Raw genomic sequence first — 13,217 nt, 5'->3', positions numbered from 1 at the left:
GGGGAAGCAGAAGGAAATCAGAGGCAGTTCTTGCCAATAAGAACCCCAGTGTTGCCACTAGAAATATGGGTGTGATGCAGTAGAGGCCGAGAGATACAAGAGGAACTAATATGTAAGTGTCTCCTCACTGCACATTATGGGTATTGTTTCATTTACTCCTCACAGCAGCCCTATGATGGAGGTAGTATGATGCTCCTACTTTAAGTAGAGGAGGAGGTTGAAGCACATAAGTACCATGGAACTTGCCCTAGTTGCTGACCCTAGGCTGCTCCAGTTTTAACCTCTTTATACACTGTCTCCTGAAGCAGAGAGTACTTCCTTCTGACTGGTAGTGATGAAGGAGGGTTTTTGATGGATGGACGATATATGAGTTCACCAGACATAAAAAGGAGATAGAGATTTACACAACAAAACATCATTAACCATAGCAGAGGGTAAACCACCAGGGCAGGTATTTCCAGCACCAGCACACACACACACACACACACACACACACACACGCACACACACATACACACATTATAACTGGTCTACCTACCTCTTCCACCTTAAAATCTAGAGGAAGAAACATTTCAAACTATCCAAAAATAGAACAGAACCTAAAATCAGCCATGTAAAATATAAATACATGTCAATGTTCTATTTGTTCTGTAACAGCATAAGAACTGCCTATTTTTTCATCAAGCTAGAAACAGAAAACAAAGATCCACAGCAAGTATTGCCCTGTCGAGAGATCTGCCAGCCCCTCATCACTCTGAGCCTCCTTCCCTGCCCCAGTCACATTTCCCTGCTAGGTGCCCTATCACGGCATCATGAGAAACATTCAATCCAGTGCCCGATCCAGGCCATGCCCCCTCTGCTTGCCCACCTCTAGGCACAGGTTGTTTCCTCCCTCCCAAGGCATCATGCCGTGCTGATGCCACCTCTGACTGTTAGAGAGCACTTTGTTTTCAGGCTGAAGCTGCCAGCATGTAACTTCTGCCTTGCCCTCTGAAGGATTATTCAAGGCCAGCCCAGCTTTCACATGGTAGCCTTCAGCCATTTGAAGATCATGTGTTCCCACCCTTCCCCACTCCCCACTCAATCCCACCACTGCTCCAGGCCAAACATCCCCAAAGCCTTCCAACTTTTCATACGTAATCTGAAATCCATTCCCCTCCCTGTCCTTCCTGCTGTCCTCTGAACATGCTGCAGATGTTTGCCATTGTCTGTCTTTGAGGCGGGGTGTCCACAACTGAAGGACATCATTATAATGATAACAGTGATGATGATAGCTAACATCTATTGAGCCTTCCGAACCTGGCACTATTTTAGGCATTTTGCATTTATTGTTTCATTGAATCCTTAGAACAAATGCATCATTATTCTCATTTTACAGATGAGGCAACTGAGACACAGATTAGGTACCCCCCTTCAAGTTCATAGAACTAATTAACTCATGGAGTAGGAATAGAAAGGGGTCATCAGAAGCCTCATTCTGGGGACCACGCTTCTTCTGATACAGCCCATATGCACACATTGCTTCTGACATTGAGCTCTCCTCAGCCTAAATCTTTAAGTTTTTCCACTTGCATTTCTGCTAAGCTGCAACTCCCCCATCTTCCCTTAGATCCTTACAAGAAGCCAGTGGTGTAGGCAGGGCAGGAATCGCTCTCCTTCTTGAAGCAAAGAAGAAACCAAGCCACAGAGAGGCTAACTAACTTGCTCAAGGTCACACAGTGAGTGAGCCACACAGTCAGATAGAGCAAGAGTGACAGCAGGGGCCAGACAGACCCTTACCTCCCAGGGACTCTCTCCTGCTTTATGTAACCTGAGTGATGTTTCTGTGGAGGCTGAAAGGACACTGGGGCTGGCAGTGTAATCAGGTGTCTAACCCACAAGTGCACACCGCCAAAACCAATTATTCAAATGAGCTTCCCAGCCAGGTTCCACAGAAAAGGCCAGATGGCTAGATGTCTGTGGAGGCAGCTCCTCAGCTCTGTCCCTGCAAGCAGCTGAATAGCATTTCAAAGTTAGAGTTGATAGCAAGTTGATCTTAATAATTGATTCTACAGTGAAGACAGGCCTCTGAGGAGACAGTAACCCAGAATTAGCAGCTAGGGAGTCTGGAGGAGCAAAACAACGTGATAGAATCAAGAACTTCATCATTTCTGGTCCTAGTTCGTAAACCACTGCTTGAATAGTGCCGGTTCTTTATGTAAAAATCCTTTGGCGGCTCCCCGTTGACCCTCAGAAAGAACCAAAGCTCTTTAGCTTGGTATTCAGTGCCTGCACAATGGCCTCAAACTTTCTTTTCAGCTTCCTCTCCAACTGTCCACCTTGCCCCTTCCTGCATCCACTCCCATCTGTTCCTCTTGCCTTCCTGGGCTCTTTCCATTGTCTTAAACCAGCCTGCCCTTGTTCACATCTGTGCTTTTGCTGGCACTCTGCTTCCACTTGAGAAGCCTTTTAACTGTTGCTTCCCTCTCTTCTTTTTTCCCTCTCCTGCCCTCCCAAGTCACCAACCCAACCCCAAGCACATACTTTGTACCATGCACTGGCGAATATGAGGTGGGCTTGGCCCCTGTGCTGCTCTTAAGGAGTTCACAGTCCAGAGAAGAGATAACTGTGCTGGTGGAGGGAAGCCCAGGGATTCCAAGGTTGTGAAGTCACTGAGGAGGCACCTCTTAACCCAGCCAAGAGGGTTGGGATAGGGCAAGTCAGAGAAAATGTCTGAAGGAAGAGCTGTGTGAGATGAATCTTGAAGGATGAGTGGGAGTTGGCCAGGGGAAGAGAATGGCAGCATGTTCCAAACCAAAGGAATAATTATAATAAATAACAACACAGTAATATAATAATACGAAATATTAATTGAATGTATATAGCTGTCAGACACTATTCTAAGTGTTTTATATGTAGTACTTCCTCTAGAGATTTGGAGTGATAATTAATCATACTCCTGCTCCTACTCTCATCCTATTCCTACAATTTAGAAGGAGATACAGGGATCAGAAAAATAGGAGTCAAAATATTAGCTTTATTATTGATAAAAGCAGGACCTGGAAGGCATAGTCCATATCTGTGGCCAAACTTGCCTCTTTTACTTCACTTCAAAATTCAACTTTCCCACCAGACACAAGCAGAAAAGGAGGCAAGAAGCCTCCCAGAAAGCACACCATGTGGCAGAGAGAAGACTAGAATAGACCCTTCAGGATTCCAGATCCCAAAAACACATGCTAGGAGGGGCTAGGCCCAAACGGGCTCTGCTTCTTTTCCGGAGCTGACCAGTCAGATAAGTTCCATCTCCTTCCTTGGGAAGAGAAAACGAGGGAATGGAGAAGAAGACCCATTCTTTTCACTCCTGAGGACTGAAAATTACCATTGGGATTGAAAGCAATGGGGAGTTCCTCCCGACAACCTCATGAACCTATGAGATAGGTCTTGTATTATCCTCATATTGCAGATAAGGAAACTGACACTCAAAGAGAGGTTAAGTCATTTGCCCAAGTACTGCCTTTAATAGTAGGAGATCCAGGAATCACACCCAGTGATTTGATCCAGAGCCCTTTGAGTCTTGCTGCTTGAGCCCTGAGTGAGTGGAGATCCTTGAGGAATGCCAAGTGCTCTGGTGTGGCTGTTGCATGTGGTCCAGGCTGCATCCTACATAGGGTACAGTCTGTGCACCACACAAAGGTGCCAGCTAAGAGGGCAGGTGGAGGGTGGAGTGCAGCACAGGCTTGACAAGCCTTGAGACTTGGCAGAAATACATCAGCCCACAGAGGGGGCACCTTTTTGTTATTAGCTCACAGGCCCTATCATGTGCTACCCTTGCATGGTGTACAGATTGACAACATAGTGTAAGAAGTGTAGGAATAACTGGGGACCAGATTGTGAAGGATCCTGAACATCCTACCAAGAGCAAACCACAAGAACAGCTAACATGTGTAGCACTTGTCTCAATCTAGATGGTGTCCTTGGCATTTTACCTGTATGATTTCATTGAGTCCTCAAAGCAACCCTCTGAGGTAGACAAAATTCCCACTTTTTGGATTAGAGCTAAGGCACAGAGAGGTTCAGCCACAAAAATAAAATGTGTTGGCCAAGCCAGGGTTTTATCCAGGCCGTGTGGCTCCAGAGCCCACACTTGACTCAGAGCCCTTCTTAGGCTCGGTGCTGGTGGATGAGAGCCTTGTCAGCACCCAGGTCTTCTGAAGACATAAAAGACTTTTATGCCCCCTTTTTTGTTTCCTCTGTCCTTTTTTACTTAAGAAACAGAAATGGTGAATTCCTAGCCTCAAGGGCCAGTGTATTCCTTCAGAAAATGTCCTCCCTCAAGAATGGCGTGAACCTGGGAGGCGGAGCTTGCAGTGAGCCGAGATCGCACCACTGCACTCCAGCCTGGGCAACAGAGCAAGACTCCGTCTCAAAAAAAAAAAAAAAAGAGAAAGAAAAAAAAAAGAAAATGTCCTCCCTCGGACCTTTCAAAAAGGAGTAAACTCCTTATCATTGTTCTTATATAGAGAAAAATAATCTTTTGGTTCTGGAATGGACTTCCCACTCTACCCTTGAATAGCCGTGTAACCTTGGCAGACCCTTTCTGCCCTCTCGGCCTCAGATTCCCCATCTTTGAAATGTGGGGATTGGGTTTTATGAAATCTCAGGTCCTTCCAGTTGGTCACTGGCTCTAAGAATTAGTTTTAAGTTGCAGTGCTGGAAATCCACCTGAACCCAGTGTTTGTTGCTGCCGAGCAGGAGACAGGATGAATCCCTGGAGTATATGCTCTGTATGGGAAGGGAGAAGGCACTCTAAAGCCTCTCCTTACCCACTAGGAAGAATTTCTTAGGGTTGGAGATAATCCCTTTTCCAGATGTGATCTGAGCACCCTTGTCCCCAATCGTGCCACCTTGCCGAAAAGGCCACCATTATAGGGTAAAGACCTTGCTGAATGAACCTTGGAAGAAGAAAAACTAAGTGCTAATCTTGGCTTTGCTATAAACCTTGGGCACATCCAAGTCTGCTCCATATGGATGTGCAGTTTGTGCACTGTACAAATGTTCAGTGGTCAAGGGGTCAATGGTGGCTATGGGCTATGACCCTCCTCTCAATCCAAAGTCTGGCCAAACCAAGTGGCATTATTCTGTACTTTACCCACCCAGAAATGGCACCTGATTGCAACTTATTACCCTGGGTGGTAGGGGGCAGCACCTTTTGTCAATTTGCATAAAGGTACCTTTCATGTTAGTCCCTCATTTGAAACTTAGATTCCCCATTTAAAAAATAAAGATATTGCATCTACTTCTCACTGCACATGAGGGACAGTCCCTCTATTAGGCTCTTACCTGGCTCCTAGGCCTGCTAGGACAGAGTATAATGGTGGCTAAGAACATAGGCTTTAGAGTTGGGCAGACTGAGTTCAAGCTCTGCCTCTCTCACTTGTCCTTGCTGGACCATGGTCAAATTACCACTTCTGAGCCTCTATTTATACAGTTCAACTGAGAGTCAGCTGTGTACGAGACACTGTGCTAGCACTGAAGACCCAATGACAAATGAAATAGATTCAGTCGCTGCCCTCTCAGCACTTTCAGGTCTTTGAGCAAACAGATGAATTTGTCCAAGGTCACAAAGCTACTAGATGACAGAACTGGGACTCAAACCCAAGTCCTTCTGCCTTTGAATCCTCTGTTCTTATCCACCCTCCTCTCTGTCTTCACAGTCTTGGTCACAGACATCTCCTCGTCATGATGATCTAAGAAGGGATGTGAGGAGAATGCTTTAAATATCTCGGTGGTTGTGATGGGAAGTGGATGCGTTATGATTATCCCTCGTGTTTGGGACAAAGGACACTGCCTGTAATCCTCCATCTACACAACAGCAGAGCCCAACCCACATGCTAAGCATTTTTCAGGGGCTGTTGATGACAGATTATCTGGCATTCTGACATGGGCCAATCAATAGAGCTGGAAGGTGCCTCAGGCCAAGGGCAATTGAATCCCAACCTTTTAGTGGCATTAAATAAAGCAATATTTATTTTGCTTTTGGTGCAAATATACTTAATCCAATCCAGCTCATTGGTAATGCTGAAAAACTGCTGTGTTTGGGGGACAATTGCAGGCGTACCTCATACATCTCTGCCTGTCAATGCCACAGCTCCTTAGAGCAGCCTCACGGTGCTCAGGGCAAGATTGATCTGGAGCCGCCAAGCTGCCTTTTTCTCTATCCTTCTTCAGAGGAGATGAAAAAGAAATCATAAGGAGGGGAATTGAAATCATTGCTCTCATTCTAGCTGCCATTATTGCGAACAGCAATAAGGCATGGTGTCCTTCATGAGATGGAACTATTTATTTGCCATTTGAATAACATTCTCTGGAACCATTGTATCTCTGCCATTGGGCAAACAAGAAAGAGAACAGGATAGGAAGATCAGAGAAATGAGTAGCTTAGTGTCTCTTTTATAAATCACACAGACTCACAGATGGCTGGGGAACCTCAAAGCTGACTGTGAACCATCCTGCCATCAACAAGACCTGGGTTCAAATCCCAGGTCTATATCTTACTAGTTGTCAAGTGACCCTCTCAAGATCAAATCTTTCTTGGATTTTATTTCCTTATTTATCAAATGAGGATTAATAATACCTATCTCATTTGATTATTGTGAATGAGTCTAGCATTTAGTAGGTGCTTACTTTTCAAAATATATCTGAAAGTAACTATCTAACCCACGTTTGCAAACCTGCAAGGTATTCATCCATGCTTCTGTTAATCTGTTCACTCATTCATTCGTCCAATAAATATATTGAAACTTCTCTGCACCTGGGTTTATAGTAGACAATGTTGGAGTGGGGGTGGGAAAGATAACTCACACATTATCCCTGCCCTCATGGAGTTCACAGATTAGAGGAAGAAAGAAAAGATACTTGAGTATCTCCAACTCAAAATAAAGACATTATATATTATGCAGTCATATGTAAATTTGGCCTCCATGTATTTGCATTTTCTAGAATGGTCCTAATGTGAAAGATTCTTTCCCACTGGTGCCATAAATAGCCCCATTCTTTCTTGTCAGAACATAGGTCTTGATTTTGAGCTCATGCAAAATTTTCATCTTAAAAACAAATAACAGAATACAAGAGCACCAAGGAGACAGAGACTCAGGGCAGGGACCCAGGATTTTGCATTCAGTGACTCTAAACTGGCAGTCATAGGAGTGAGAGCCTCACATCTGGAGGCCATCTTATGCATTCCTCTGTCTTTCGGCAGCTGCTTTTTGGTCCTGAAACCACTAAAGAGAAAGAGCCTGTACCAGCCTTCGCCTCTTGTGCTTATAGTCAGTTAGGGACCCAAGCAGAACATACTAGCAGCCTGTTAGAAATATGCATAATTGCTGACCATTCTTGCTTCCCTAACTTTGCACATGCTATACCCTTTGCCTGGAATGCTCTCTCATGCCTTGACTCTCGGCAAACTCCCATTTGTGTCCCACAAATCTCAAATGTTGAGCAATGCATGCAATTAATGTTAAGATATTGGTTATCCTTGACTAGTTGGTGTTTCATTTTAAAACTGTATCAACACTTTTCCTGGAGTATTTTGTTTTCTTTGAACTTTAACTTAATTGGAAATATATGCTTTCTCCAAAGTCCCTTACTCTGGGGGTAAAAAGCCCAGTTACTGATGCTTTAGAATCATATATTGAGAGAGCTGAAAGAGATCTCTGTGAGTGAAGTATAGCATTCCATTTTACAAATAAGTGCATAGAGCCTAGGGAGGGGAGGTGACTTTTCCAAGATGACACAGACATTGGAGGTGGGACCTGTACCCCAGTCTCCTAGCCAGGGATCCTGCATCTTTACTAAGATGTTTTGTTCAGTAAATACTTATCTACTGATAGATTGAGTGCCATTAGAAGCATTCATTTAAAATCAGCTCAAAAGGTGCCCATGCAGGTACTACTCACTGAAGAATATCACAGATGCTTTAGCTTCTAAAAAGCTCTAGATTCTCTGAGGATTGAAGATGCCTGTGAATCACCAGTTACATTCTATTTTTATTAGCAGGCTGGATCTAGGAGTTGACCTTTCAGGATCTCTGCCCTCTAACAATTTTCCTTCAGTTTTGAAGTTCTTTTTTGAATCAAAGATGTTTCCTGGAAGCAGCATAGCCAAGTGGGGAGACTATGAAGTCCAGAACGGGACACCTAAGTTCCAGTCTGGGCCTTTTAGAGTACTTGTTATGTAGCCTCGAAAGAATGGCTTACCTTTTCTAGCCCTCAACACTCCCACTAGAAAATTGAGGTTTACCATTTGATTGAATGGTTGTGAGAACTATATCATATGAGACAGCAAAATGCTTAGGAGGAATGAAATGTTTGTTCAACAACTACTTCTTCGATATCTGCCATGATCCAGACTCTTTGTCAGGCACAGGAATACCAACATGAATAAGATGGCATCCTTGCTCTTGAGGAATTCATGGTCCAGTGGAGAAGCGGACTCAACAATTACATCTTATCCTATAGCCACTTTGCTGGGGGAGCAACAGATGCTATGGGAGCAGAGGAAAAGCACCTACCCCTCATGTGCAGGGAGTGAAAATCCTCCTCTACTTCCTGGAGGAGCTGATGTTTAAGTTTAGACAATTTCAACAGTGTCACAATTATCACCACTTCACTGTCATCACTGGCTATCGTTTGCTCAATGTTTATGTTTTTCTGAGAATTCTGCTGGTCCATTTACAGACATTAATTCATGTATGCAATCCAGAAAGTCAGAGTGGTTATCCACTTTATACATATGATAAAACAGAAGCCTACAGGTGCATTTTAAAAAAAGAAATTTCGAAAAGATCACACAGCTGGTGAGGAACACAGCCAGAACTTAAATATAACTGTAAGTCCCAAAGCTGCTGGTCCCCACAGTGTAATCCTGTTGTTCTGTGCAACTCCATGAGGCAAGGCTGAGAAGGATGGAGGAAGTAACTGGGAGATACATTCGGCTAAAAAGGAAAAAAGAATTTTCTAATGGAAGATTCAAGAATGAGATAAGCTAACTGGAAAGGTAGTGAGTTTTAGGTCATAGAGGTGTCCTAGAGCAAGCTGGTGACCTGCCCAAGACAGTGCTGAGGACATTCCTATTTGCGGGCAGAGGAGAGGCACATAACTGAGCATCTCTAAGGATACAATTGTTTTATGATTACGTCCTGTTGTCAAGGGTAATGTACCTTGCTAAATATTTAGATGCTCAGTGAGGGCTGGAAAAGCTCTGTGAGCACAGCACCCAGACCAATGATTCCCTCTGTTTTTTGACCAGTCATTGGGAAGTGGACAATATAGGGGCCTGCCAGAATTTTCTATGACTTATTTCATAGGGCCATCTGATTAGGGGTGCATTCAGCTAAATTTAACAAGGGCTGACTCCAGCCACTTAAGCAAAAAGGGAATTTATACGAAGGGGCTTGCAGAATCACACAGAAACTGGTACCCAGACTTGAAAACCAGAGCCATTAACTGAGCAGCTCTGAAGGGCCGGAATACTCTGCCTCTGTTCCACAGCAGCACTGCTGCACAGCACTCCCTGCTGCCTCGCATCACCCAGTCCCAAGTTTACGGCCTGGGCAGGAGTGACTGGTGCCTGAGCCCAGGTTTCCTATTGCTGCCCTGGCTTCCAGGGAACAAAGAGGTAGAATCTGGCTCATCTGGCTTCCATGGAGGGAGACGGGGCAAAATCATAGCCTCATCTTGTAATGATGGAGGAGCCAACTCACCACACTCAACCTCCCAGGGTTAGTTGCTGGGCATTCCCCAAAGAACATGGACCAATGCCCACTTCACTTGGGAGGGAACAGAGCATGGATTTGAACTCAGATCTGCCTAATTCCCAGACTGAAGGAAGAGAAGAGATCATCCCTGACCACTGCTGCCCATTCCAGCCTCCTATGGACTGCGAAACTATTAGTCCATGTCATTCACATAGAACATAGCATAAAATAATAATACAGTACAATAAAAACAACAATATAGCATTTCTGATTTACCATTATGTACCAAAACCTGTGCATTAGCTCATTTAATATTCACAATATTATCCTGCATTATAAATGGATATAAACCTGTAAGCATATCTTCTTCCTGCTGCTAGATTATACATTTCTTGAGGTTAGAGAGTATCTCTTATCAATCACTCTATCCCAGCAACACTACCATGGAGCTTGGCGTGTAGAAGGTTCTTAATAAAACCGTGATGAATTACTGTGTTTAACTCTTGCATCATCCTTGTTCCCTAAACCAGTCTCTCCTCCTTAATTTACTTATACATTCTCAAAAGCAGAGAGCTTGCTTAAACTGTTTGTTCCCTAAAAGAGCATAGACATTAAAGCTGGATAGTCCTGGATTTGAAGCCTGCTCCACCACATGCTGGCCGAATTACCCTGAGCAGGTTTCAGATGAGTGTGGCTGTGAGGCTCTCTGTCTGTCCTTAATCACTTTCATGAGTAGCAATACTTCAGATAAGCATATTTAAGAACTGCGTGAATATGTCTGTAGATCAAGGCACTAGTCACAGCATTGAATGTTTTCTCTCTGAAAGACAATTTAGTGTAGTCAGAGGAGAGCAGAGTAAGGAGAGCAATTGGTAAGATTTTGGACTCTGAGAATCAGGTTGACCTGAGTTCAAATTCTAACTCCATTACATAGTACCTTGGTGACCTTAGAGAAAGGTATTTACGTTTTCTAAGCCTTTTTTTTCTCCTCTGTAAAATGGTAATACAGGGCTTGTATGGCATAAAAGTGAAAATGAAATGAGATAATTCGTGTAAAGCTACATAGTAAGCACTTCTTAAATGTTAGCTACTGCTTCACATAACACTATAAGCTCAGAAAGAAAAGATGGCAGGAACTACATCGAAGGCTAACAGGAGTTATAGTTGAGTGAGAGGAAGGTGATGTTACTTTTTTCTTTTTTACTTTCTATATTAAGGACCATTTTTCATTTTTAATAGTGATTTTACAGTCAGTCAATGCCTCTTACCAAGCTGTTCTACTTCTGGAAACTGTTCTAAGAAAAAAATTCTGAAATGTGGAGAAAACTTTAGGGATTACAGTATTCATCAGTTCATATTGAAAACAGTGCAGCATTGAAAACAAAATAAATGTGCCACAGTGGGGAAATGGCTAAATGAATTATGGGGGTTCATATGATGGGAAAATATGTCATATTATAACACTATTACAATGGTAGTTACAAAGAGTTTACTAACAAAGAAACATGCTCATGTCATAATGGCAAATGAAAAAGGGACCCCTTTGCAAGTTCAAGGTCAGGAGGTAACTTGCTGGCCTAGAAGGTGAGCATCAGTGATCCCCTCTGTTTAGAGCACAGAGAATGGTTGGTATCAGGCATCACTGCTCTTATGGAAATCTCGGAACAGAGAAGACATTTCTTTGTGCGCTCCTCTCCACTGAGGATGTGGGGTAGGGAGAGCGTAGTCCATGATGAAAGAGGCTCTTGAAAAGCTTGTGGTCCATTTGTAGAAGCTCCTTCTCTACTTGTAGCCGGGGAAACGTAGGCCTTGAGAGAGCAAGGGACTTGCCCAGGGTCACATAGTACACCATCCGCAGAACAGGGGGACTAAACTCAGTGATATCTCCTCTGCATACCATGGGAGCATTATCCCACACTCACGAATGATGGACTTGTCAGAGAGGCTAGGCAGGATGCTAGTGAAAATCTGAATGTGGAGCCAAAGGATGTTCCCAGAAGTTTCCACGTTATTCTCTGGTTCTCACTGAGACAAAAGTAGCATAGCACAGTGATAAGAAATGGGGTTGTCCCAGTCCCTCCAGGGGCACTGAGGAAAGAGGCATTTGAAAAGAGAAGGCTTATGACCTGGTCTCCTCAAATCCACACATGCAACTAGCTCTCCAGGCTCAGCAAAGGAAGGGAAAGAACATAAACCTATGTAACTGGAGCACTTGAATCCAAGTCCAAGTCTAAAATGTCCGGAAATCTTCAGTCTTCTGCTGTACACTGTCATGGAAGGTGAGGTGGGAGGAGGCAAGGAAAAGACAAGAAGACCAGGTAAAATATGATCACAATTCTCTGGACCTTGGCCCACACTCAAGGTAATGCCAGAGGAAGTGGTAAAAAGGTGTTGGGTTATGGTGTATTTTGAAGGTAGAGACAATGGATTAGCTATAGGTGTGAGCAAAGAGGCATAATGGGAACACCAGTAGTTGTGGCCTGAGCATTTTTCTCAGCTGCAGTGTGGAGAAGATGTGCATATGTGTCTATGGGTCATGTGTCTATGGATGCTGACATGAGGCCACACCACAGAAATACTTTTGAATCTCTCTGTGACTCAGTTTCTTACTCTGCAAAGTGGGAATTGCAATAGTAGTGATCTCACAGGGTTGTTGATGACACTGAAAGAATTAACTCATATAAAGTACTTAGAACTGTCTCTGGAAAATGATAAATGCTAGGTAAGTGACATAATTACTGCTCCTACTCATAAGCATATTTTGACAGGTGAGGAGCTCAGCTTATCTTGTCTATATTGACTCTTACTTCGGGTACTGCCTAGGTGTTCTCTGATGGGGTTTGATCTGAATCGTCACTGGCTGGATCCCTCTCCCTGGGTCCACCCTACCCTTCATGGAGTGAAACAACTCATCGTCCAGATGTACAACGACCCAGTAAGTAACTGAATGCCCTCCACAGCTGCTGATCTATGGCTTGATCTGGGAAAGGGCAGCGTTGTATTGGGAAAGTCCACTAGAAGCTGCAAATTAGGAATACATAGCTAAAACCAGGGAGGCACTAGGCCTGCCCTTCTCTGAATCCAACAGACCCAAGGACCTTCTCCCAATCTCTTTTCCTGCAACCTCTCACAAATAGTGGATTCAGTTTTGGAGGTCTGGAGGGTTAAAGGAAATATATTGGAGTGTATCCATATTTGTCAGGGATCTTTGGTTACAAGCTAAAGAAATACAACTTGAATTAGTATAAGCAAAATAGAGAATTTATTAGAAGAATACCAAGGGAATGTCATGTAATTGAAGACTGTAACCTGGCTTCTTGTACACATAAGGAACATGACTGCTGAGTGTCACATCCAAAGGTTCTCAACACTACAGTAACTTACGCTCATTTTCCAGTTCCAGTTCCAAAAGGATTGTAATTGACTTAGTTGGGCGGACATGCCCACTTCTGGGCAAGTCAATTCTGGCTCAGGAGACAAGAAT

At 43.8% G+C, this 13,217-nt stretch overlaps 1 protein-coding gene across 14 annotated transcripts in view; it reads left to right on the top strand.

Annotated features, from left to right (window-relative positions):
• Nucleotides 1-13,217, top strand: part of LOC116473135 (AGBL carboxypeptidase 4) — a 1,494,771-nt gene that overhangs the window by 1,367,796 nt on the left and 113,758 nt on the right. For all 14 annotated transcript variants that reach the window (XM_058443095.1, XM_032160791.1, XM_058443101.1 and 11 more), the window contains one exon: nt 12,557-12,668. In XM_058443095.1, the coding sequence (XP_058299078.1) occupies nt 12,557-12,668 (112 nt within the window). The remainder of the gene's footprint in view (nt 1-12,556; nt 12,669-13,217) is intronic.

Source organism: Hylobates moloch, unplaced genomic scaffold (genome assembly GCF_009828535.3).
Source record: "Hylobates moloch isolate HMO894 unplaced genomic scaffold, HMol_V3 SCAFFOLD_8, whole genome shotgun sequence".
Classification (NCBI taxonomy): domain Eukaryota; kingdom Metazoa; phylum Chordata; class Mammalia; order Primates; family Hylobatidae; genus Hylobates; species Hylobates moloch.
The sequence above is the reverse complement of the archived record's forward strand: the minus strand, read 5'-3'. Positions and strand labels throughout refer to the sequence as shown.